At 45.2% G+C, this 26,390-nt stretch overlaps 1 protein-coding gene across 2 annotated transcripts in view; it reads right to left on the bottom strand.

Annotated features, from left to right (window-relative positions):
- SMAD2 (SMAD family member 2) overlaps positions 1 to 26,390 on the bottom strand; it is a 152,424-nt gene that overhangs the window by 85,445 nt on the left and 40,589 nt on the right. For both annotated transcript variants that reach the window (XM_082254630.1, XM_082254631.1), the window contains exon 2: positions 6,449 to 6,709. In XM_082254630.1, the coding sequence (XP_082110756.1) occupies positions 6,449 to 6,675 (227 nt within the window). In that variant the 5' untranslated portion in view covers positions 6,676 to 6,709. The remainder of the gene's footprint in view (positions 1 to 6,448; positions 6,710 to 26,390) is intronic.

Here is a 26,390-nt window from a genome sequence, read left to right as displayed (position 1 = left end):
CCAGTAAGGCATGTCATCAGTCTCAATGCAAATAGCTGGGTTTTTCTGAAACATCAACTGGGCTTGGAGAAGAACAGCTTTATGCTAAAGTTTAAAGAGCAGACGCAGATAATTTGTGACCTTGAAGTTGACATTTCACTGGCTGCTGCGTGAGACCTTTCCCTTTAACACTGGATGGCCTGAAGCACCCTCTGACTTATTCGTTTTCTATAAACATCCACCTTCAGCCACATCTTCCTGCTGCTGGAGTACTAAGCTTGCCACCTCCCCCCATATTCGGTCTCACTGCTGTTCGACTGCATGCTCCACAAAAGAAAAAAACCTAAAATGTGGAACGCAGCAATTGGGCAAATTCCATTGCCAGAGGCCAATGCTGGCCACACAAAATTTTAAACCAGTTTTTTACACTCAAACCTACTTATTAGCCCCCCAATCTAAATAAAAATATTAGTAGCTCGGTGCAGATTTCCTTGCACTGTTCCTTCCCTTTGCTATTGAAAATTGGTTAAAGTGGTAGCTCCTCCTGGCAGACCTCCTCCCACCCGAAGTGGGGGTGCTGCCAGCCGAGGGGTACGCTGCGACTCAGGGCGTTCGAGTAGCCAAAACAAAAACAAAAAAAAAAAAAACCCACACCTGATGGCATCTAACTAAATTGCAAATTCAAATTTAAACAAAGTTTAAACCCTCCTCATTTTTTGAGGGCTTCAACCGCAAGATCACCCCAATAGCCAGCCCAGGTTTCTGGGGGGCCCCCCCATTCACCAAACACAGGGAGATGGCCACACCTGGAAGGCAGAGCTCTCCTAGGAGAATGATTAATCCACCAAAACATAAGACCCATATCAGTTGAACTGTCATTATAAAAAAAGGTTAAGCAATCATCCCATAATATTAGCCAATTACAAGGTTTTAGGTGCCTCATACGGCTGGCTCGTCTCTATTTCTGGCCAAAATTATTTGATAAAATTTAAAGCTGAACTCCAGGCAGAAATAAATGAAAACTAATTCAGGCCGGCATTTATTAATACAGCATTGGGACCGGATTCCCACTTTTTCAGTGTAGTAACGCACATAACAGTAGTTGCAGCACCAGTCATTCTGAATGGCACACCAGACCACTAAAACATCGTACCTGCATTGCAGTGTTAGAAGAAAGGCTCATGTGCAGATATAAGGACATTGGGGTGTGTTGGCAGTGCATTTACTTTGAATGAGCTGCCTTAAAAACAACACATATGAAAAGCACCTGCATTAGAGTTTGGAAACTGAAAATTATATAGTTAGGAATTTGTTTCTTTTGTCCTCAACTATGAACTTGGTGAGCCTATTTTATTTATTTTAATGTAGTGAAATACAATAAGACCCATTCAACCCACCTCCTGAGCACGCTAGGCACGGATCGGCCAATCTAGCATGGTCGGTTTGCATCTGTGCCTTGCCTGCGTGGCCTACGCATGACGTGCCTGTACTCCTGTGGTCAGACTACTGCTTAGCTGACACCCTCCCTGCCCAGCCCCTACTTCTGTTTGGGAGCTATAGAGTTGGTCACATTGCTGCAGACTCCACCCCCCCCCTTACATAGCTCCACCGTCTGTTTGGGAGCTATAGGACTGGTCAGAAGTCTGCAGACACGCCCCCCCAAAGCTCCACCTCCTGTTTGGAAGCCATAGGACTAGTCAGAACTCTGCTGACACGCCCCCCCCCAGCTCCACCTTCTATATGGAAGCCATAGGACTGGTTAGAACTCTGCAGACCTGACACCCCCCCCCCCCCCGGCCCAGCTCCACCTCTTGTTTGGAAGCCATAGGACTAGTCAGAACTCTGCAGACCCCCCCCCCCCCCTTACATAGCTTCACCGTCCGTTTGGGAGCTGTAGGACTGGTCAGAAGTCTGCAGACACGCCCCCCCCCCCCAAGCTCCACCTCCTGTTTGGAAGCCATAGGACCAGTCAGAATTCTGCAGACACGCCAAAGCCCCCCCCCCCCCACCTTTTGTTTGGAAGCCATAGGACTGGTTAGAACTCTGCAGACATGAAATCCCCCCCCCCCCCACTCCTCCAGCTCCACCTTCTGTTTGGAAACCAAAGAACAGGTCAAAACTCGGCAGACACCCCCACCCCCCCAGCTCCACCTCCTGTTTGGAAGCCATAGGACTGGTTAGAACCCTGCAGATGCGCCCTCCCTCACCAGCACAGTTGAGTGGCAGCAGCTGGGAAATGTGACATCAGGACAGAAGCTGCTGATCAATGTCCTCCCCAATAGAGGTCACACCTGATTATTGTCATACTTTTACAATCACACACATATAAAAAAAAAGAAAGAAAATGCAAAAACTGTTTTTCTTTCTATATATGGAGGTTTGCCCTTTATTACTGTATGTTATTAAAATGCTATAGAATAAGCTGGGTTAACATTCACTTTAATGCACCGCAATGAATGTAAATGGGCCCTAGACTTCTTTTTTAAATGCAAAACAGTACAGGTAACCCCTTGTCATCCCTCGTAACAGCAGTGCACAGGCTGAGAGGGTGAAGAAGCACAAGGGGCCAGTGAGTTGTGCAACAGTGTTCATATGTTACCCGGAAATACGCCGATAGAAGGAGAGAGCAGAATGACAGAGATGAGCTTAGTCCAACAATTCTTATTACACTGTCCAGACCTGGAAGTGATACCAAAATTGGTGGGTTTAGTTCCGTTTTAATGGTTTCCCAAAACAGTTATATTAAAAAAGTGACACTAAACATTATCCTTGTTTTTCACAAATCTATACACATCTACTTCTTAATGGCCATGTAATCTATTTTTCATTAAAATTGTTCCTTACTATATTTTCTGTCTCCTTGTACGATCTCGGTTAGCTCCCGAACCTCTTTCCCCCTCCCCCTCCCTTCTGTTTGTTTGGAAGTAGCAGTGCACATTAGCTGACATCATGAGCGCTGCTCTATGCACACTACACATCCCATAGTCCATCTTCGGAGCGATCAACAAGGTGGCTACGCTCCTTCTTACAGAGGGGTGATGGGAGAATTAATGTAGCCACCCTCAGGAAGTTGGATCACAGCAGCAAATAAAAAGGAATTTGGAGATCTGGAGAAGGAATGTTTTTTTGAGGAATACATACTTGAATACAATGGGTGAGATTTACTAAAACTGGTGCACACAGAATCTGGTTCAGCATAGTAACCAATCCACTTGTTCAGTTGAGTTTTAACATGAAAACCTGGAAGCCGATTGGTTACCAGATTCTTTGTGCACCAGCTTTAGGAAATCTCTAATAGATAAGCTTCCTTCTTCAACTGTCCCTGTCCCTTGCCGGCATCTTCTTCTGGATGCCGGCCTTCAACTGTCTTCTTTGACCGCCAATCCTGCGCCTGCACAGGAGTCTGTCATTCTGGCATACAGGGACAGTAAACATCTTAGTTTACATGCTAGAGAACGCTGTGAGCAAGCAGGTAGGTGTATTTTATTTGCATTGCAGTAAAGAACCCCCCATCTCGTAGTTTGTGATATCAGAACTTTAGTTCTGCTTTAGGGCATGCCTATGGAAAGAACAGCCAAGGTTGCCAGTGTACTTATGACTGACCTAAACCAAATTCAACCCAAGCTCAAGCCCGTCAATGGCTGCTGTCATTGCTGATCACATGTAACAACTGCAGATCAAAAACAGAAGCCAAGATGGCCGCTCCCTTGGCTGTAAAAGGACAGGAGGGTTTCCTTTTGCTTTGACTGAAGCATAGAAAAATTAAGTCTCCGGATTTTTTCAGCCATTGCTGTGTTATGTGACAGTGCTGTATAAAACCTACAAATCGGATGGACAGAAATACAAATCCTTTGTCAGAAAAACAACTACCATATATTCCATCTGTGCAATCAGTTGTTAGCTTGGAGTTCAGCTTTAAGTGTTGGCGATTTTTCTGTAGAAATTTATAAAGAATACATCCCTGCCTGAGTTTTTTTGCCCATTTAGAGAGTCATATACATACATTATTTGAATTATGTAAGGAAGTTGGGGACAACTGTGGGAATGCAATAAAACTCCAGAAAGGAAGCGTCAGTGGTGGAATAAACCAAAAAGACTCAAATGCTGCAAGGGAACGTTTAGTGACGGATTCATCACAGACCACTGTACATAGCCCAAAACAGAGGAGTAGCGCATATCAAGAGCCCTTAAATTGAACCTGTGGCCAGGCTATGAACATTCACGTATTCATATTTTTAACAAGTAGAAATGAGCTTTAAAAGAAGCCCTCACTGACCTCTGTAGTTATAAGCACCGTGCAGCAATTCATCCTCAGAATTACAACAGAGAATCTGAAGTCCTGTTTCAGTCCTCCAAAAAAAGTTCAGAGCACCTGCTAATTGTGAACATTAGAAGGTTGGCATTTGTGGCTTTGATGCCATCCTTGATGATACATTTCTCCACAGTGCCTGCAGCTACAGAGGTCAGTAAGGGCTTCTTTAAAAACCCAATTAGGCTTTAAGTTTAAAATCAGCTAAAAACACATTCCAGGGGTATCAAAACAAAAAATAGTGTGCAAAGTCTTACAGTTTCAGCAAGGTTACGTCCTCAACACATTTCCCTTTACCCCTTGTAGCTTAAAGCAGTAGAAAACTGCCAGCTTTTTTTTTTTTTTTTTATCTTCCTTACGATGTGCTAGTATGCACTGCATACTAGCATATAATACAAAACGAACCTCAAAAACTAAGCCCTCCAGTGGACTACTGACAGGGCTTCCATCTTCACTTGGTCTTCCTTCTGGGTTGGCGGGCTCTGGTCCTTTGTTTGGATGAGCCACATTGATTTCACGGCCGTTCTTTAGAGAGCATGCACCGGTGACATCACTAGTGGCTTTGCAAGTAAATAGCTCCTAAACGGTGCACAATTAGGAGATATTTACTGTACCCATAGGTAAGCCCTATTATAGGCTTACCTATCGGTAAAAATCAAATAAGGGAGTTTACTTTTTTTTGGAGCACCATCATAAAGCTCAGAGGGGTGGAGTTAAATGTGTTGGGGGCATCGCCTGGCAAGAGCCCAGGCTGAGACTGCCATTCAGTCCAATACCAGTGGGTCTGCGTTGATGTGTGGCTTCATGGGATCCATCCTTTGTTGAACAGTTGTATGGAGCCGAGACAAGCTCCTTCTCTGGCCACCACTCACAGTGGTGGACACAGGATTGCTTTTACTTGTACCCTGAGTGGCATACATTTTCCAGTACCATTTCAAAGTCGTCCACGTTCTTTAATTTAAAAAGCAGCCACGGCCTGATTAGAAAAGCCTGTGTCCTGCCTTTAGCAGCACAGAAGAACCTTTTGCTGTGTGTGGAAGCTGTGGTTCTTTGGGAGAGTTGTAACAAAAAAAAAAAATCACCACTAGGCGCAACAACTTCCACTTGTCGTAAAAAGACCATAAAATGATCCAAGCGTCTGAAATAGGCAATTCAATGGACGCAACAGGTCATGCAAGATGAAAAAGACTGGAAGAACTGAGAGAAAGTTATTGAACCAAGTTGGTGCACAGTCTCCCTGCAGAGACAGGTGTACGGCTCTGCATGTTATCTGCTGACTGGAGAGCTCTAGGTGTGACTCATCAGGGTGCAAGTTTAACTTCTGCAGAGTGACCACTGCCTACACACAGAGCAAGGGTCCTCTTTTCAGCATTCTGGCAGGGGGAAGGCTGTTCTACACAGGCTGTGACCGATTTCTAAAGGAAAATGTTAAGAATCTGCACACTTTTTCATTTTTATGCAACAGGAAATGTATTTATATAGTGAAATTTCAATTATCCTTTCAAGTTCGTGTATTGCTTATTAAAAATAAGTAAAAATAAGTAAATGTTTGAAGGTCTAGAACAGGGGTCTTCAAACTATGGCCCTCCAGTTGTTCAGGAACTACAATTCCCATCATGCCTAGTCATGTCTGTGAATGTCAGAGTTTTAAAAGGCCTCATGGGATGTGTAGTTCTGCAACAGCTGGAGGGCCATAGTTTGAGGATCCATGGTCTAGAACCTAGCCATTGGTTCACTTTAATCTCAGCTGGCAAGGATTACAAAATAGTTTTTACATACATTGAGCACCTGGGCTTCCGCTTCTGTCATGTATGTGCAGGCACCTTCTGGTATTTTCTATCAGGTAATTAGCAAACGCTAGTAGATTATATGTGGAGACAGGTTCACTTTAAGTTGTGGTTCTCTTTACACAGCATAACATAACATTTCAAACTCTTATAATGCAACATCACCTTCATTGTCATTTACACAAAAGCTTATATACATTGGTAAGGTAAGCACGGCACATAGTCACATGAGCGTAGATTAGTAATGTCATTCAGGTTAGGATGTCTGGCCTGTACCACACACTTGCCAGGATGGTTAATCGGCTACTTCACTACAATGACACTGCCTTCCTGTCCTCGCAGGCCACTGACAGGGCAGCGATTCCGGACATACCTTGGGATCGTAACGCATTTGGTATTGCAGTTCTGTGTGGTGATTGCTTTCTCCAGCTCGTCGAGCTGTCCAGTTTTCTTCAGCTTTTTCACCAAGCTTTTAACTGCCTTCTCGCACCACTTCTCTTCCTGGCCATTCTGCTCCCCCCCTCCAGCCCCGCTGGCCGACTTCTTCCAGCCGAGGAGGCGTTTCACAACCGGCGGCGTGAAGGGTAAGATGGAGGACATAATGCTTCAAGAGAAGAGAAAGTTCACGTTTGACCTGAAAGAGGAATAAGATCGTTGTAAAAAGGAGGCAATACACAGCATTGTTTTCTAGTCACAGCTCCAGATAAAGAATGAAACCTTCAGCCAGACACCAGGCAAATACCGCAGCTCTGTATTTTTTAATACATCATTGAATTATGTAGACATATATATTAGAGCTGCACGATTCTAGCTAAAATGAGAATCACAATTTTTTTTGGCTTAGAATAAAGATCACGATTCTCTGCATAACATCATCTTTTACATTATACAAAAAAAATTGAGTTAACTTTACGGTTTGGTTTTTCTAAAATTCATTAAAGTGTATTTTTCCCCCTAAAAACTGCGAGACTTCTGCGCAAATACAGTGTGACATAAAAGATTGCAACGATCCCCATTTTATTCTCTAGGGTCTCTGCTGAAATATATATTTATGATATTTGGGGGTTCTAAGTAATTTTCTAGCAGAAAAATACTGATTTTAACTTGTAAGCAACAAGCATCAGAAAAAGGCTGGGTCTTTAAGGAGGTTAAACTGCCCTCCCTTACAGACAGAAGTTTATTCCTTTGATCTAAAACAGGGGTGGGGAACCTCCGGCCCGCACGATCGTTCTGTCCGCCCCCCCGTGCCGCTGTGTCAGAAGGAGCCGATGGCTCCGTTATGACACTGAATCTCCGAAAAGGGTGGACCCGAGGCGCAGAGCAGTGCGCCTCGAGCCCGCCCATTTGTGTGACAATAGCGAATGAAAATTCGCTACTGTCTCACGGATCCTCCTCCTCTTTGGCCAATGCCATTGGCCGAGGAGGAGGCGGGACGCGGGAGGACTCGAAGAGAGGCGGGGACTGAAGAGAGGAAGCCGCCGCTACAACAGGTATGTCAAGTGCACTGGGGCTTGGCACCCTGTGGTCACTCCGCATTGAAAGGGGGCACCCTGTGGTCACTCCGCATTGAAAGGGGGCACCCTGTGGTCAGTCTGCATAGAAAGGGGGCACACTATACCTTGATTACTGAAAGCCCCTTTCACACTTTTGTGACCTCAAAGTCACGCAATTTTTTACAGTGTTTTTTGCCGCAAAGCAATGCCTATTACATTTATGCATACATTTTGTACGGATGTTACAAAAATCCAAATGGCCCTTGGCAGAAAAAAGGTTCCCCACCCCTGATCTAAAAGAACGAAATGATACATTGTAAAGCATTGTGTTTATAGTTAGCAGCCTTAGGCCCCTTTCACACAGGCGGGAACGTTCAGATCCGCCTGTCCGTTTTTCAGGCCGATCTGAACGGATACCCCATGCATGTCTATGGGGCATCGGATGTCAGCAGAGACATGTCCGCTGACATCCGATCCGATCTGATCCGTCAAATCTGGACGGATGGAAACCCTATTTTCCATCCGTCCAGCGGATCGGATGGGATCGAATGAGAACGGAATCGGCGGATCGATCACCTGCTGAGAAAAACAGAGTCTGCCGACAGACTCCCCTGTGTGAAAGGGGATCTGAACTGATGCCCCATGCATCTCTACGGGGCATCGATGTCAGCGAAGACATGTCCACTGACATCCGATCCTGTCCGTCAAATCTGGACGGATGGAAACCCTATTTTCCATCCATCTGGCGGATCGGATGAGAGCGGACAGGCGACCTGTTCTCATCCGATTCCCCCATAGAGGACAGCGGGGATCTGACACCTCCATCTCCGCACACAGAGCGGAGACGGAGCTGTCATCTGCCTGCTCAGCGGGGGATCGGCGGATTGATTCCCCGCTGAGCAGTACGGCTCAGTCGAAGGAACGAAGTCGTGTGAAAGGGGCCTAAAGCGGTTGTATGCCCCCCCCGAAAAAAAAAACCCGCAGGACAATGGCATAATGTGCTAGTATGCATAGCGAGATCGCGATTTTTTAATGATTAATCACGCAGCTCTAATATATATCTCAAATAAAAAAAGATGCAATCCAATTGTTGTTGCAAATATCCTTTACTTCTGAACTTCATGCATTAATAAGTAAACATACATTTACAAGCGACTGCACAGTTTCAGACATGCATATGACCTTTATCAAGCTGCGTGTGTAGCACTAATCCTCAGTACAATCTTTTAGCTCTATTCCCTCAGTGATTCCAGCCACACACTACACAGGTGGATCTCCTTAAATACAATTTCTAATCCAATCCACTTCAACCCATTATTTTCCAACAACCTCAAAATTTACACACCCCTCAAATACACCCCATTCCTAACTGCAATCATGTATTACTAATCTTCTATGTCAAAACCACATCATTGTTCCATATTAAATTTTCATTAGACTTGATTTTTGGGGTGCCCAATTTACACGAGTACCCAGCCCATTAATGTCAGCAATAGTAGACTCATCACAAAATAACCAAATTCCTAACTATTTACCCAATCTATTCAAATCATCATATACTAAAAGGGAAATGTATACATGCTACCAAGCAATATTCAAAAATCATAAATTATTCTCTTCACAAGGATAAAGAGATCATAATCTCCATCTAACCTATTTGGCACTCTTACACACGATACTCCTGTTCGAGCGTCTCCTTTTCAGCCGTAACTTTCAGGTGTATTTGTCTTATTGAAATGCATACATTCGCGTGCATTTTCGCACATATGCGTTCGCACAAATTCGCGCCTTTTCACACAACTGTATTCTCGCCTTTTTGTAAAATATGCAAATAAACATTTTTCAGATCAACAGTATGTTCGTGTGCATTCATTTGTTCGCAATTACGCCATTAGGCATAAATTCCTGTCCAAAAATGCAGATTTTTCTATTTTGTTCTTACTGAAAAATGCACGGCGCTCATTTACGCGCCTGTGTGCACGGGCACATTACAATGAATGGGCTGTATTTTAGCTCAGAAAAAAAAAAAAAAGCTGTACTGAGCTTTTTTAAGCTGCAGTGTGCAAGAGGCCCCTTTGGTTATAAAGTTATAAACTTCTCTCTGTCTCAACCTTAAAATTCTGTCTCCTCCCCTCCTGTCTTTTTATTTCCTCCAAAATCATGAATTGTATTTCAGTATCCTTATGATTGCTGCATGCAATGTTTAGGTACGGTAACCCCGGCTGTTTACTCCTAATTAACCACTTGCCGACTGCCGCATTACTATATACTGCGGCAGTCAGCCTCTCCTGGTCAAAGTGACGTATGGGTACGTCACTGGCCCACGATCGTTCCCTGACATCCCCGCGCGTGTGACCGGCGGCTCCGATGTCCGCCGGCCACTCGCGATCTCCCGCAGGAGAGGGAGAAAGGCAGCTGATCTCCCTTAGATCATCACAGAGGCTATGCGATCCTGCTATGTAGGATCATATGTCTCGGTGATGATCTAACAAGCCACGGGCCCTGACAGTTAGAATCACGCCCCTAGGGACACACTTAACCCCTTGATCACCAATAAAGTTAACCCCTTCCCTGCCCGTGTCATTTTTACAGTAACTGCATATTTATAGCACTGATTACTGTAGTAATGTCACCGGTACCCCCAAAAGTGTTGATCTGTCCGCCGCAATGTCGCAGTCCCGCAAAAAAAAAAAAAAAAACCACGCAGATCGCCGCCATTACTAGTTAAAAAAAATAAAATAAAATAAAAATGACATATTCTTTCCCGTAGTTAGTAAACGCAATAACTTTTGCGCAAACCAATCAAAATACGCTTATTGGGAATTTTTTTTACCAAACATATGTAGCAGAAAACAAATTGGGCTAAAATGTTAAAAAAAAAATTGATTTATACATTTTTTTTGAGAATTTCATATTGAAAAAGTCAAAAATTTGGTTATTTTTTCAAAATTGTTGCTCTTTTTTTGTTTATAGCACAAAAAGTAAAAAAAAAAAAAAAAAAAAAAAAAAAATCATGCAGGAGATCAAATACCACCAAAAGAAAGCTCTGTTTGTGGGGGGGGGAAAAAAAAAAAAAAAAGGACGTCAATTTAATTTGGGTACAGCGTTGCACGACCGCGCAATTGTCCGTTACACTCACGCAGTGCCGAATCGCAAACTAGGGCCTGGTCTTTGAGCAGTCAAATCCTCCGGGGCTTAAGTGGTTAAAGATTGGTGTTGTGAAATACACACTTTCATTTTTGTGTGTGGGTTCACCAACATATATAGCAGCCCACACGGGTAAATTAATGCATAAACCACATATGATGTTTGACATGTGTTAAATCCTTGAATTGTGTATTTTTTTTCCATTACTAGGATGTATAAAGACATCACCTTTCCTCATTTGTCCACATTGTATACAGCAAAAACAAGGATATGATGCATTTCTCTTACTTCCCAAATATGACCTTTTTTCCATAGGTTTCTTTATTTTTTGATGATCTGAATGTACTATTATATCTCTTATTGTCCTGTTCCTTCCATACGCTTTCACTAGTACATGCTGAAAATATTCGTCTCAGGGTATGCCCGTTGTAATAACCTCCAATGTGTTTTCATGATTTCAAATATTCTCTCACTATAACTATTGTACTGCAGGGAAAAAAAGGAAGACATTTTGATCTAGATGTTTTTATTATTTCTGCTGGAACCCTTCCTTTTCTATACATTTTATTCTCCCCAATTCCTGCTGCACCAAGTTATTTGGGTATCCACGATTCCTAAATTTTACACACATTTTGTTTATTCTTAATTGCTTTATCTCCTTATTGCTGATTCTTCTTTCCACTCTAATCAATTGACTTCATATAATTGATCTGAACACGTGGCGGATGAAAGCTATCAAACTCCAATAGTTGGTTTCTATCTGTGGGTTTGATATACAAAATCAGATTCGCCTTTTCCATTCGCAATGTAAATCATAATGTCCAGAAATGACACCCATTTACCACCAACACACATCGTGAATTTTATGTCTGTGTTGAACGAATTCAGCATATCATTAAACATATATAGAGTTCCAATGCTGCCCCGCCACACAGCAAACACATCATCGATATAACGCCACCAAGTGGTGCAAGGTTTCTGAAAAAGTTTATCCTTAAATATATATTTAGCCTCAAATTTATGCAAAAAAGTGCAAGCGATTGACAGCGCGACATTGGAACCCATAGCAACACCCTTTAGTTGTATAAACATTTCCTGAAAAAGAAGATTATTCAAGATTAGAAATCAATAATTTTTCAAAAAGCCCAATTTGTGCTGTGGAATATAGTCCGCTTGTTTCAATCAATTCAATAGCTGCTGCAATTCCTTCATCCTGTGGTATTGGATGTGCATAAATTATTCACATCCAATGTTACAAGACTGTCCTCCTCCTTCCAATCAGGTAAATTGGATTGCATCTTCTATTATTTGATGGATACTCCACACAAGCGGTGCACCCGACGGAGTTTTGCTCAGCGAGGATCGATCCGCCGATTCCCGCTGAGCAGGCGGATGACAGCTCCGTCTGTACTTACTTTGCAGAGACTGTGCTGTCAGAGTCCCGGATCTCCTCTATGGGAGATCAGATGAAGACAGACTACCTGTCCGTTTTCATCAGATCCTATCTGATCCGATCCTCCAGACAGATGGAAAATAGGGTTTCTATCCGTCCAGTTATCACAGACAGGAACGGATTGGATGGCAGCGGGTGTCAGCGGACATGTCTCCCCTGACATCCGCTGCCCAATAAAAAAAAGGTATTTGGAGCATCCGATCGGGTCCGCCTGAAAAACTGACAGGCGGACCTGAATCAGAAAGCCCATGTGAATGGGGCCTTTGTGGTAAGAAGGGAGTGCCACAATAGATTTAATCTTTGTGCAATGAGATTTACATAGCAGAGGTGTTCCGCCTTAAAAAAAAAATTATATATTTATTTATATATATATATATATATATATATATATATATATATTATATATATATATATATTTTTTTTTTTTTTTTTTTTTTAAAATACAAGTACTGTCATTACCTGAATTTAAGCAGGTATCTAGACTCTTGCAGTGCCCTAACAGCAGAGCTCAGAATGGGAGAAGGAGCAATACAAAAAACAAACATTTTAAAGAGGCATGGCGATAGGAGGAGAGATCGGGAGTAACTAATCAGCTTGTCGGTCATTTCACTGCCCAGTCACAGGCAGGTAGGGGCTGGGAAAAGGCCATTGTTTCTTTTTTTAAACTCTTTTTATTGAAGTATTCATGGTTACAATAAACATTACGTTCAACGTGAGCGCATAAAACAGTAAGGTACAATACAGTACAAAAAGTTTTTTAGTCACAGTGTCAAATATATAGCATTCCACATTTTCGCAGTTTTGATGTACATACAAGTTATTAGATGGAACCAGCATTCAGAGGCCCGTATAGTATTATGACCATTAGATTTAAAGTTGGAGAGTGTAAATTGACATACAAAAAGAAGGTATCTAAAACATTCAGTGGCATCTTATTTGATAGAAACAGTGAGGGGCGAGAAGCACCATGCATCCCAGACTTTATTTTATTTATGGGGACATCCCCTATGTTCATATATAAGCTTCTCACCAATTGCAACCACAGGTTTGTAGAGGGAGGACTTGGTTGGATCCACTTAATTGCCACAGCCTTACGTGCTAGAAATAAAGTTTCTCTAAGCAATGTTCTAGAGCAGGGATTCCCAAACTATGGCCCTCAGTTGTTCAGGAACTATAATTCCCATCATGCCTAGTCATGTATGTGAATGTCAGAGTTTTACAATGCCTCATGGGATGTGTAGTTCTGCAACAGCTGCCGGGCCATAGTTTGGGAATCCCTGTTCTAGAGTGCCGTAGCCATTGCTCCTCATCTAGCACTCCCAGTAAAAAGACTAGTGACGTACAAGGCACCGGTACTGACAGGACTGCCGATAGCACTTCAAATCACTCGCTGCCAGAACCTTGCTATAACCGGGCATGACCATATCACATGGGCGAAATCCGCACGGGGTAAGTACAATGAGTGCCGGTTTACATATGTGCGGCTGCGGCGATCGCATATAATATCGGAGCGCACTGCTCCTTCATCATATGCGATCGGGTGTGTGGTGCGAATTCAGCCATACACTTTGTATGGCTAAATTCGCACCGCACCTGCAGTAATGTCGCACAGTACCCTTTTTTTGAGCCGCATCAGGATCGGATCGCACAGTGGTTCACACTTGTGCGATCCGATCCTGTGCGAACTGTAAGATCACACTGCGATATGCAATCAAACTGGGGGTGTCGTTAAGGATTACATTGACACCCCCAGCGTATCGCATATGGCAGTGTGAACTGCCAAGGGTGCGTTTGCGATGCGGGAACAGGCTGCGAATTTGCAGCCTTCCCGCATCGCATCAGTGTGACCCGAGCCTGAGTGCATCGCATGTAGTCTAACCGGATTCAAATAAGATTGATGCAACATATAGAAGTGGATCAGCTTGCTGTTAACAGCTGGAGATACTGAGAGGCGAGAGGAGCATGCTTCCTCCCAAGACTTGTCTGACAGATCAGGAACAAGCTGCTGCCACCTATTGCGGATCTGCAATGGGGTTCTGTTGTGGCAGACATCAAATGCAAAGAACTGGATTTTTGACTTACCGTAAAATCCTTTTCTCTTAAGTTCATTGACAGACGCAGTTCTCTCTGATTCATATCAGTAGGGTAATACTGCCCCCTACAGGAGTAGGACACTAGGCAGAAAAGTTCTGTCTACGCCTATGGGCAGTCCTGGAGGGTACACCCTCTCTTCCTGCATAGGATGCCAGTTTTGTATCAAAGCAGTGTCAGAAATGTAACACCAATCCAACTCAAAATAGAGGGGCGGGTACTGAGTCCATCAATGAACTTAAGAGAAAAGGATTTTACAGTAAGTCAAAAATCCAGTTTTCTCTATCGTTCATTGACGGACGCAGTTCTCTCCGATTCATATCAGTAGGGACATCCCAAAGCAGTGCCATAAAATGAGGGGTGGGAACAGCAGAAAAGAACAAATCCACAAGGCCAAACATAGCCAACCAGGCAACATAGGACTCATCAGAACAAAAGATGAGGCCCATCTGAAAACAGTAAACACTCAAGGAAGGCCAAAAGCCCTCCAAACAGCAGCCAGCAAAAAACATTGCGGCCGAAAAGAGGCATCTGCAGATGCCAGCACATCCACCTTATAAAACGTGGTAAAGGTGTGAACAGTAGAAGAAAAATTATATCAGCGCAAACATTAATAAAAAGACCAAGCTGCTGAACACCGAGGTACAAAGAACAAGACCCAGAATAATATAGTATAAAAGCAGTGCAGCGCTACAATTGTAACTAACGATAAATTAATTAAAATTGTTAAAAGTCCATAGTAGTCAAAGTATGAAAAACGCAGCATAAAATCCTCTGTAACAATCTTCTATATAAAAAGGGGGAAATTCCATCCAGGCAATTAAAACCCAAGGAAGGTGCACAGTGCTGAAAACAACAATATAAAGTGCTCTCACTCAGTGCACAGAGATCCTCCACCAGTAGTACCAGCCTCTCATCTGAGAGCTGTAAATAAACAGCATATAGCATAGTTAGCCATCGACCAGCTTCTCAATGTAAACGACAAGGACCGCAATTGCTCGGATCTCCCCTTCTCCTTAGGGCTCTTGCCACTCATCAGAAGATATGTTCCTTTTCCTGAAGCTGGGCTTTAATTAGGTCAGTCCAGGCACCCTACTGCCTCTGAACAGACTACCAGGTAGACGACTTGCAACCTGGAGCAGATGCCTACAAGGCGAAAAGCCCAGAAGCAATAGGCGCCTTAGTAGAACGTGCTGAAACAGGGAAAGGTAGGACCTGACCCCTAATTGAATAAACCTGCACCACTGTCTGTCCGATTCATCCGGGAATAGACACAGCAGACACAGGCAGTCCCGTTCACGAGCCATCCGTAAGTACAGAGAGCGAGCCTGACTCACGAAAAGATTCAGTAGTCACCAAGTACACCTTGAGTGCCCACACTCTAAACAGAGTAAGCAATGCACATTCCTTAGGATGTGAGGACTCAGGACACAAGATGGGAATACAATGTCCCCGTGCAAGTGAACACCAGAAACCACCTTCGGATCCAGACGAAGTACCACTTGGCCCCATGATCAACATATTAGGGAGAACGACAGGACAATGTCGCCAGTGCCAACACCTGCAGGCAGAGTGACCGCAACGAAGGAGGCCACCTTCTGTAATAAGGTAGGCAGGGGATACCCTTGAATACTCACAGGAGGGTCTAAAAGAACCGACTGCACCAAATCAAGGTCCCCAATGGGTGACGGAGGTCGCACCTGAAGAAACAAGTGTTGCACCCCCTGGAAGAAGTGGCGCACCAGGGCACAGGTGGCCAATGGCCTTCGGAAGAAATTTGCCAAAACCTGACCCTTGACAGTACTCAAGGCCAACTTGTGATCCACTCCCCACTGAAGGAAGCCAAGATCCGGGCCACCGAGTAAGAGCGAGGGGGAGCCCACGCAATATACGACTGTCTCGTATGTTGAACAAATTCACCCTAGAAGTCGCTTCCCAAGCTTCAAGCAGGGTGGGAATCACTGAAGCAGCCAAACTCTCGTCCTTCAGCACTTGGCATTCAACAGCCAAGTCGGCAAAGTCAGCGGCCGCAAAGTCAGACAGGAGATAGGCCCTGGAGACAATAACTCCTCCCTGAGAGGAATTCTCCAAGGAGCGCCTGCGGCCAGCCTGACCAGGCCGGCGTACCAAGCTCGGCGAGGCCCGTCCGGAGCCACGAGAAAGACCGGAATCCCTTCTGCTTCGATCCTGCAAAAATTTCTTGGCAACAACTTGGGAGGATGAAAGGCAGACCGCAGCTGAGACTGACCTTGGCCCATCAATGAGCACCCACACACGACTATGCCGGCGGCAGCCGCGTGCAGGTGACCATTCTAAACTCCACGGCATTGTTCAAGTTGAACCTAACGCATGTTCTTGCCCATGACATAACCCATGGTGCCACCACTGCACCCGCCAGAGGGTCCCGGGAGCAGGCCATAAACCGCAGCACTACCCTGTAGATGCGAGGCCAAGAGGTCCATGTTTGGAGTGCCCCCAACGAAGGCACAACTGTAGAAACACCTCCGGATGAAGGGACCATTCCCCTGAATCCAAGGCCTGTCGACTGAGGCAATCCGCCTGTCAAGGTTTCCACACCTGAAAAGGGAACAGCGGAAGAGCTGGAACAAGGCGCACTGCCCAAACGAAGAATTGACACTTCCAAGGCCGCAAGGACATCCTTGGTGCCTCCTTGGTGAATGACATAAGCCACGGTCGTGGCGTAGACGACTGAATGTGCATCGGGCAGCTGCCCGATCCAGTGAACCAGGCAAAGTCTGATCGATCTCAGCCCTAGGACATTGATCGGTAACCTGGATCCTCCAGGGACCATACTCTCGAAGCAGAGAACCTGCCGAGGACTCCTTCCCACCCAGACAGGCTTGCATCCGCGGTGAAAAGTGTTCAGGAAAAACTCCCTGGTCAGCCAGCTCAGCCGGATCCGAAAGTCCAGAGAGTTCGGATTCTAGTCCCATTAGAGAAGGATTGCCTTCTGGGGGATCCCCGAGAGGGATTGAGCGAAAGCGACCGTTTCAAAAGACGGCACCATCAGTCCCAAAACTCGCATACAGGTCCGAAGGGACGACCATGTGCGGGACATGAACTGCAATCTGAAGTTCCAAGAGTCTTTTTCCCGGGAGGGAGAAAACACCCTGACTGAGGGCGAGTCCAAAGTCAGACCTAGATAGTCCAGTCTCATGGAAGGGGCCATAGTTGACTTCTGAAAGTTCAGAACCCATCTCAACTCCTCATGGTGACTTCCAAATCCGTTTGTCAGCACCGTAGGAGACTCCACATGGAGAAGCAGATCGGCCAGGAACCCCGGACCGATACGCCCTGCTGCCGCAACAGCGCCAGGACCGGAGCCACACCTTTAAAGACCCTAGTAGCATAAGTGAGACCCAAGGGCAACGCCACAAACTGATAGAGATCCTTCCCCATGGCAAAAAACTGAGAACCCGTTAGTGTCCCCAACATAACAGGATGTGAAGGTAGGCAGCTTGACGTTTATGGAGGCCAGGAATCCCCCTGATGCAGGGAAGCCAGCGCCGTGCAAACTGATACCAACTTGAATCCAGGAACAGCCGTACATTGGAAGGGAAAAAACCTTACCGGAAATAAACTGATCGGTACTCGATCTTGCAATTGGACCGCATGACCTCCTGAACCCAGCAGTCTGAAATCCGGGCCAGCCGCTGGTCCTCGACTGGCAAGGACCTCCCCCCCACCCCCTAGATGGGTGAGGAAGCACCTTCAGGCTGAGTAGGCCTAGTCCGCAGGTCTGGAAAAAAACGATCTCATGTTCTCCAGACCAGGGTCGATTGGAACCACTTGCGGAAGTCTGGAAGGACTTCGCCACATCGATCATCCCCGAGGGATGAAGAAACTGTTTGCGAGCTGACAGGGAAGAACCCCGACTGCGACGAAGGCCCTTACCCTTGTTAGCCCATGGAAGAAAACACTCTTCCCCCCGTGAGACCCTTATATAATGTCATCCAGGGCAGCGCCAAACAGACGATCCCCATTATATTATTTTTGTTTTTAAAGTGGCCCCACAGCGCTACAGTGCCCCCCTGAGGCAAGGTGTACGCTAACAGAGCCCCACAGAGAGGGAGAGACCACCCTCATGACACACTGTCCTCCAGGCACTCCCACCGGCCGCCACAGCAAAAAATCTAACGCAAAATGGCCGAAAACCGGTGTACCAAGATGGCCCCCCCCACAGCAGCAGGCAGAGGCTACAACAAAATGGCGGCCCAGCGCAGGAATCAGGGTCCACAGAGGGGACCCCACAAATGCCCATCCACAGCAGAAAACCCAACCAAGGCCACCCCCCCCCGCGCAGGATCGGTCGAGCGCCGCAGACTGCGCACTCCCCCGGCCCCCCATGCAGCTTGCACACTAGGCCCCCACCTCAGGTAGGCCCAAACAGTCCCCCACGTGGGAGGGTGGGGGTCACAACAGGACAGAGGGAACCCTGGAGTGTGAGGTTCCGACCAACCCAGAGAGAGAGCCCGCGTCCACCCGAAAATCCGCCAGGCTGGGGGGAAAAAGTTTACTCACCATACCGGGAACATAGGCAGGCACCATCTCATGACAGGACCCTACGCCACTGGAGTAGGGGGGCTGGCGGCCAAATAGGAACGCTGCAACATCAGCCTAGACCCTGTCGTGTGAGTCCTGGCAAGACGTTTGACTCGCGGGGCAAGTCCCCGTCCAGCGAGACTATGTCGCGGCCGACCCAGCGCGGAGATAAAGCCTGCACACTCTCGATGGCCAGATTGGGGTGACCACTGGATATGGGGGTCCAGTCTGTCGCCTAGCCTGGCATAATTGCTAGAAGAACGCACAGGAAAAACGATCCGGAGAAAAAAAAAAAAAGACTAGCTAAAAAAAAAAAATCTACATAAAAAAAATATTTCTATGCCAGGACCAAAGATCCCAGCAAGGAACAAGGTCCTTACTGCTGACTAGGCAGATAAAAACTGGCATCCTATGCAGGAAGAGAGAGGGTGTACCCTTCGGGACTGCCCAGTCATAGCCAGAACTTTTTTCTGCCTAGTGTCCTACTCCTGTAGGGGGCAGTATTACCCTACCGATATAAATCAGAGAGAACTGCGTCCGTCAATGAACGATAGAGAAATTGGTAAGGCCATTGTTACTTATCCACTTGCTGGTTGACAAAACAAATTTCACTCTTACAAACAACATGGCCGCCTCCAAGGCAGCGACAACTTACCCGGTGTTCTGTGAAAAGAGACAACTGGTCATGTACCGGAGTGTACAGGCTGCCAGTGGTCTGTGAAAACAGCAACTTGTCGAAACCTCCAATTATTGCTGCTGTAGAGTCACCAGAAGTGACATGGTTGGAGATTTCGGCGAGTTGGAGTTTTGTCAGAACACAGGCAGAGATTAGAACCATCTTCTAGATTGTAAGCTCTAACGAGCAGGGCCCTCTAGTTTCTCCTGTTTTGAACTGTATTGTAACTGTATTGTCTTCCTTCACATTGTAAAGCGCTGCGCAAACTGTTGGCGCTATATAAATCCTGTATAATAATAATAATAATAATAATAATAATATATGGTCAGCTTTATTATGGCCAGCTTTATTATGAATATCTATCTCACTAAGGGCCAGGTTCACGTATGGGTGGTGCATACAGGGCTGCAAATCACATTCAATATCTAACTCCAGCTATGGCAGAGTGCCAGAAAAAAAGGCATCTAAAAAAAATAAAAAAACACACAACTTTTACCAGCATATATGTAGTAGGCCTATGACAAACCTTGCATTTGGTTAATACCAACAGCATCATTACCTTTGCTCTTGTTTTTTTGTCTTTCCTAATCAAAACTATTCTAAAATCACCAGGCTACATCCCACTGCTCCGACACAGAAAAAAATACACACGCTATTGCCCAGCAATCGTGTAATCAAAGCCTGCTGGGGATGCAGTCCAGGAAGAGTGGTCATTAAGAAGGGGAACGTGTCCAAATGCTACAATTCTATTGGCTGTGCGTTCAGCACTCCTCAGATGAACTGATGACCCAGACTGCCCTGCACTGTTCTACAATCACTGTAACCTGAGCTCTGGCACTGGGGCGTTTGTAGACATATCACATAAAAGCCCGGGGCACTGACTGATGAGATCTGTTCCCTGCAATACACGGCACAGAGCATATAGAGAATCCGCCAAGCTGAAGCTCCTCAGTCACCCGGGGACAGTTCTTCATGCATACACTTTACAACATTATAAATATGTTCTGTCACACATTCTATACAAGGAATACTATGCCAACAGCAATGCACAGTTATTTGATCATTTAAAATGATCAACTGCTAAAAGCCTATATGAAGTCATGCAGGACACCCTATGGATATCTCTGAATTTGGCATAGAGAATCATTTTAACCACTTGTGGACCACCCCACGCTCATATAGTGCGGCAGGGCAGCCGCTCTGTGCCAGATCACAAACCTAGTACGGGAATTGAAAAACTTCCGGGACGTGCGCCGACGGCGACCAGCTCCCGCTGTGGTTGTGACTGCCGATCATCTGGGAGACAGGCAGAATGGCGGTCTGCTTATGTAAACAAGGCAGACTGTCGCTCTGTAAGGCCCCGTTCACATCGGGGCGACGCTACTTCGCACCGCGACCTCCGAGGTCGCGGTGCGAGCATCGCGCCGCGACCTCGGAGCGGCCGCCACGGACTTCATAACATTGAAGTCTATGGCGGTCGCCTCCTGGTCGCCCCAAAGAAGCTCCGGACCCTTTTTCTAAGTCGGAGCGACTTGTGTCGCTCCTATTAGAACGGGTCCGCAGCTTTCCTATGGGAGGCGGCCTGTGAGGCGACCAGGTCGCCTCACAGGTCGCCTCAGTGTGAACCGGGGCTGAGAGGGGAATGTACTAAACCTGTGTTTCTGCTAAGCACACGGATCTTTACCTTCCTCCAGTCAGTAAGCACTCCCTACGAACACATTTAACCCTTTGATTGTCCCCGATGTTAACCCCTTCCCTTCCAGTGTCCTTAGTACAGTGACAGTGCATATGTTTAAAACACTGATCACCGTTATTAGTGTCACTGGTCCACAAAAAATATTAAAAAAAAAAAAAAAGTGTCAGTGTCCGATTTGTCTGCCGCAATATAAGTCGCTGATCGCTGCCATTACTAGGGGGAAAAAAAAATCCCAGTTTATAGACCCTATAATGTTTGCGCAAACCAATCAATACATGCTTTTTGGGATTTGTTTTACCAAAAATATGTAGCAGAATACATATTGGCCGAAATTGATGAACAAATTTGATTTTTACATATTTTTTTTTTTTTTTATTGGATTGGTTTTGTTTTATAGCAGAAAGTTAAAAATAGTTTTTTTTCTAATCTAGATTGTCGCTTTTTTTTTGGTTTATAGTACAAAAAATAAAAACCGTAGGAGGTGATCAAAAGAAAGCTCTATTTGTGGGGAACAGTGTTGCACGACCGCGCAATTGTTAGATAAATTAACGCAGTGGCGTATTGCAAAAATACGGCACTGTGTTAATTTATGTCAGCGGGGAGAGATCGCCGTGTCAGGCGGCCATCGGAGCCGCCTGACACATGCACCGACTCCCCAGCTGACGAGCGGGGGTGCGCCGCCGATGGCACGCTCGCCCCTAGCTCCTCTCAGGCGAGCGCCGTACACGGGACTTTGCCTGAGAGAGTCGAATTGCCGCCGTACATCTGCAGCAGCTGGTCAGCAAGTGGTTAAGACTGGGCCCATTTTTGACACTTGGTGTTTACAAGCTAAAATCATTTTTTTTTGCTAGAAAACTACTTAGAACCCCCAAACATTATACATTTTTTTTTAGCAGATACCCTAGAGAATAAAACGGAGATCGTTGCAATATTTTTCATCACACAGCGGTCTTCCAAATGCAATTTCTTTGGAAAAAATCCACTTTTTTTAATTAAAAAGATAAGAAAAAACAGTAAAGTTAGCCCAATTTTTTCCATAATGTGAAAGATAATGTTACGCCGCGTAAATAGATACCCAACATGTCATGCTTCAAAATTGCACACGATCGCGGAATGGCGACAAACTTTGCTACTTAAAAATCCCCATAGGCGACAATTTATAAACTTCTACAGGTTACCAGCTTAGAGGTACAGAGGAGGTCTAGGGCTCAAATTATTGCTCTCGCTCTAACAATCGCGGCGATACCTCACAAGAGTGGTTTGAACACAGTTTACATATGTGGACGGGACTTCCATATAAGTTCGCTTCTGTGCGCAAGCTAACGGGGACAGGGCGCTATAATATAATTTTTTTTTCCTATTTTATTTATTATTTTTACACAGTTTTATAAAAAAAAAAAAATTGATTATTTTTATTCCTATTACAAGGAATGTAAACTTCCCTTGTAATAGAAATAGGCATGACAGGTCCTCTTTATTGTGAGATCTGGGGTCAAAGACACCTCACACCTCACAACTACACTAAAAAAAAGGGGGGGGAAAAAAAATAAAAAAATCAGCCCTTTAAACTGGTTGCTAGGCAACGACGTTTGCCGTCGCTCTGGTCCTCCAAGACCATAGAGTCGAATGCGGGCCATCTTGCCCTCACTCGACTTCCTGTCTCAGAGGATCCGGGACCAGATTGTTTCCCCGCTGCAGGCAGGTCCAGTAAGGGGGGAAAACGGCCGGGACCCGGCAGGAGGGATGGGGGGGCACCTCTTCCGCCGCACCGTAAGGGTGATCCCGTGGCGAATCCGCCACTGGTACCACCCTTATGTGAAAGCCGATCACCTGCTGTTTAAAAAAAATACCGGGGGTTATGGCAGCTATCTGCTGCCATAACCCCGGTATTTAGCTTTAATCGACTGACGTAAATAGTCGTTAGGCGGTCGGTAAGTGCTCGTGCTCCAAAATCCATATAAAAAGGTGCTGAAATGCTTCATATAAACATGCTGTGAAGTTTGCCACACTCCCCTCTCGTATCCCCACTCACCAGAGAAAATGAACCCTCAGCTGGGCATTACCTGCTGGTGTCTCACTTAAAGTCCCACATAGCCTACATTGTTAATGGACCCTCAGGTTTTCAGTCTGGGGGTCAAACACGCTTGTATCTGGTGTTGTGAATACCCGGCCTCTTCACGTCTTTGATGGGGTCTCCGCAATATTACTCTTGTGGCGGCTCTGTTATACACCAAGCAACCATCAGGGCAGGCCAGCTTCCTTCGTGTCCCTGGGTTGGCTGTACAGAACACCTGTCATTCCCCTGGACACAAAAAATCCTATTGGGCTTAAAGGCCAATTCACACCACATGCAGACCAGTGCATTTTGTTCCTGAATCAAAAACCGTAGGTTATATGGTTTCCAATGGCATAGTTTACACCAATGCAGTCAGTTCCATGGCACTCCAGTAAAAAATAAATAAATAAATAAAAAAAAAAAAAAAAAAAAAAAAAAAAAAAAAAAGGTAGAACATGCTTCATTTTTCCTGCATTGGACTGTACCGGAACTCGGTAAAACATCAAAAATGCACTGGAATGCAGTGGAACTCAAAAAAACACACCGGACGACAGTACAGTGGAAAAAAATAAATAAAAAACAAAGGAAAAAAGAAAAGCATCTAGAATGTATCAAAAACGCACCAGAAAACGCAAAAAAAAAAAAAAACATAGAAATTGTGCACACAGAAAGAAACACATCCCGAACAAATCAGGAGCGAGTTTTTGTGGTGTGAACCAGCCCTTAAAGTGGTTGTAAACCTCAAACATGAAATATGAACAAAGCATATCCCATATAGCGCGTACCTGTCTAATTTAGAACACTAAGTGCAATTTCTTCCTCCGCTATCGGCATGAATCACGTCTGACAAGTTTTCCTGACTCCAAGAAAAAAAATGGGGACAGGAGGGAGCTCCAGCTGATTGACTTCCTCCCTTCCTGTGTGCAAGGGGAGTCTCTTCCCTCCAATCAGCTCTCCTCACTGAGCTCCACAGATAGTCATTTCAGCCCTCCGCCCCCTTTTTTCTGAACTCTCAGAAAAGCTTTAGGTTTTTTTTTGGGAAAAAAACATGAATGGGACTTTAAGAAAAAAAAAAAAAAAAAGCTGCAGATAAATGAGTACAACTTATGTAGGAGGATTTGTTTAGTCTCTATGTATCATCTTAGGCCAGTTACTTCACTGGGTATATGTATGAGTTTACAAAATTCTAACAAAACAATAAATATTGTCCCATGGGTGACAACACAAAATTGTGAAACAACTGTCTGCAAAAGAAAAGAAAATTGCAAAGAAAATATATAAAATAACTGAAGCCCCAGCACTTTGCAGTCACAGTTTGACATCCCACAAAGATCTGAAGTTATTGAAGTAATCAGTCTTCCTCTCCCTTCAAGCATATGTCACAATAACATAAGAAAACATATTCCTTACATCTCTACAACCCATGCTCAATAACCAAGGTTTTATTCTTTTAAAATAATCAGCTAATGCAGATAAACAGCTGTTGATCTGGGGCAGCCGGGGGCCGCATTTTACTGCCCACCCGCCTACTACCTGAAGGCCAACAGCCAGAAGAGGCTGCTCACATGCATTTGCTACATGCCTGCTAAAAATATAACAGTCAGCATTGCTGGTAGGGTGCATTAGCCCCATTATAAACAGCACAAACAACAAAAACATAAGCGCTCTTTAGGCTGAGAAGAGGAGGGCATATGCAGAAGTTCTGGTTAAAATGTCCATAAAGTTCAAGCATGGGCTGATTGCTGGACAATGGAGAAATACTGGCTGTAGAAGGCAGCCGGCTCTGATGAGAGCTAGAAGTAACTCTGTGGAAATGTGCAACAAAAAGAGAAAGGAGAGCAGCGCCATCTAAGTGCAGTATAAAAGATGCGTTTCATAACAGACAAATGCAAACTCGCAGGCTGGGCACGATTTATCCTCCCTGATGGCCGCACTCATTGCCTGAGGAAGAAGCACGCATGCTGCGAACGCGCTCACTTCCCACTCCACCTTATACCCAGAAGAGAAGTCAGTGGCTCCTCTCTGAGGGACACCGCGTACCCGGAAGTGCTGGAAGCCACCAGCACAGCCAGAACCAGCAAAGATTCCCCGGATCCCTGTTGCTCGTCCTCCCACTGGAGTGGATGAACCCTTTACATGCTGGTTCATCATGCCCATCCTGTGAGTTTGCATTTGTCTGTTATAAAAAAGCATCTTTTATACTGCACTTAGATGGCGCTGCTCTCCGTTCTCTTTTGTTGCCCCATTATAAACCTCTATTCATCAGGGGGAAAAAAAAAAAAAAAAAAAAAAAGGGGGGGGGGGCAGGTATTCAGATTTGGTTAGTGTGAACCTTGTTTAAAGCGGTAGTATACTCCGCCATTAAACTTCTACCTACAGGTAAGCCTATAAGGCTTACCTGTAGGTAAAATTAATATCTCCTAAACCTGCACGGTTTAGGAGATATTGCCCTGCATGCAGCCGCGCTGAGACCAGCGGCTGCACCGGCGGACCTTCAGAGCTTTTTGCCAGCTCCTTGCCAGAGAGTAAACTCCCGCGCCCACGCATGGGAGTGACGTCATGGCGCCTCCGGCCACTCACAGCGCCGGAGCCGCCGAACCCGGAAGAGACGCCGAGGGAACATGACGGCTCCCTCAGCGGTGTCTGGGCGACCGTGTCGGGGCTTCGTTTTAAGGTATTTCTGCATACTAGCTCATTAGGACTTTCTCCTGCAGGGTTTTTTTTTGGTTTAGGAGTATACAACCGCTTTAACAGAAGGACCAGGAACCTAAAAGAGTAAAAGAAAATCTAAAAGAAAGTTTCCTTCAATCACACCCACCCACATTCCTGGAGGTAAAAGTAGCCTTGTGGTCGGTAATTATTACCGTGCCCACTAAATACCATGTGACCAAGGTCAGCCAGTAGAAGTTTTACGTGATGACTCCATTAGAATATTTATCACCCTCCCACAAGCAGAATTGTAGTCAATAAAGCAGCAGTACATTTTACGTAATAAAGAAGGGACAATACAGGCACAGTACAATATAAATAAGACATTACCCAAGCAAGGTACAACAGTAGTATGGATGATACAATAAAATATCCAAAGAAAGCGAGAGAAAAGTAGAGGGGGGGAGAAAAGGAAAGCCATATGTATATTT

The sequence above is a fragment of the Pelophylax lessonae genome (assembly GCF_965119305.1).
Source record: "Pelophylax lessonae genome assembly, chromosome: 1".
Classification (NCBI taxonomy): Eukaryota; Metazoa; Chordata; class Amphibia; order Anura; family Ranidae; genus Pelophylax; species Pelophylax lessonae.
Note: the sequence above shows the minus strand (reverse complement) of the source record. Positions and strands in the feature narration are given on the sequence as shown.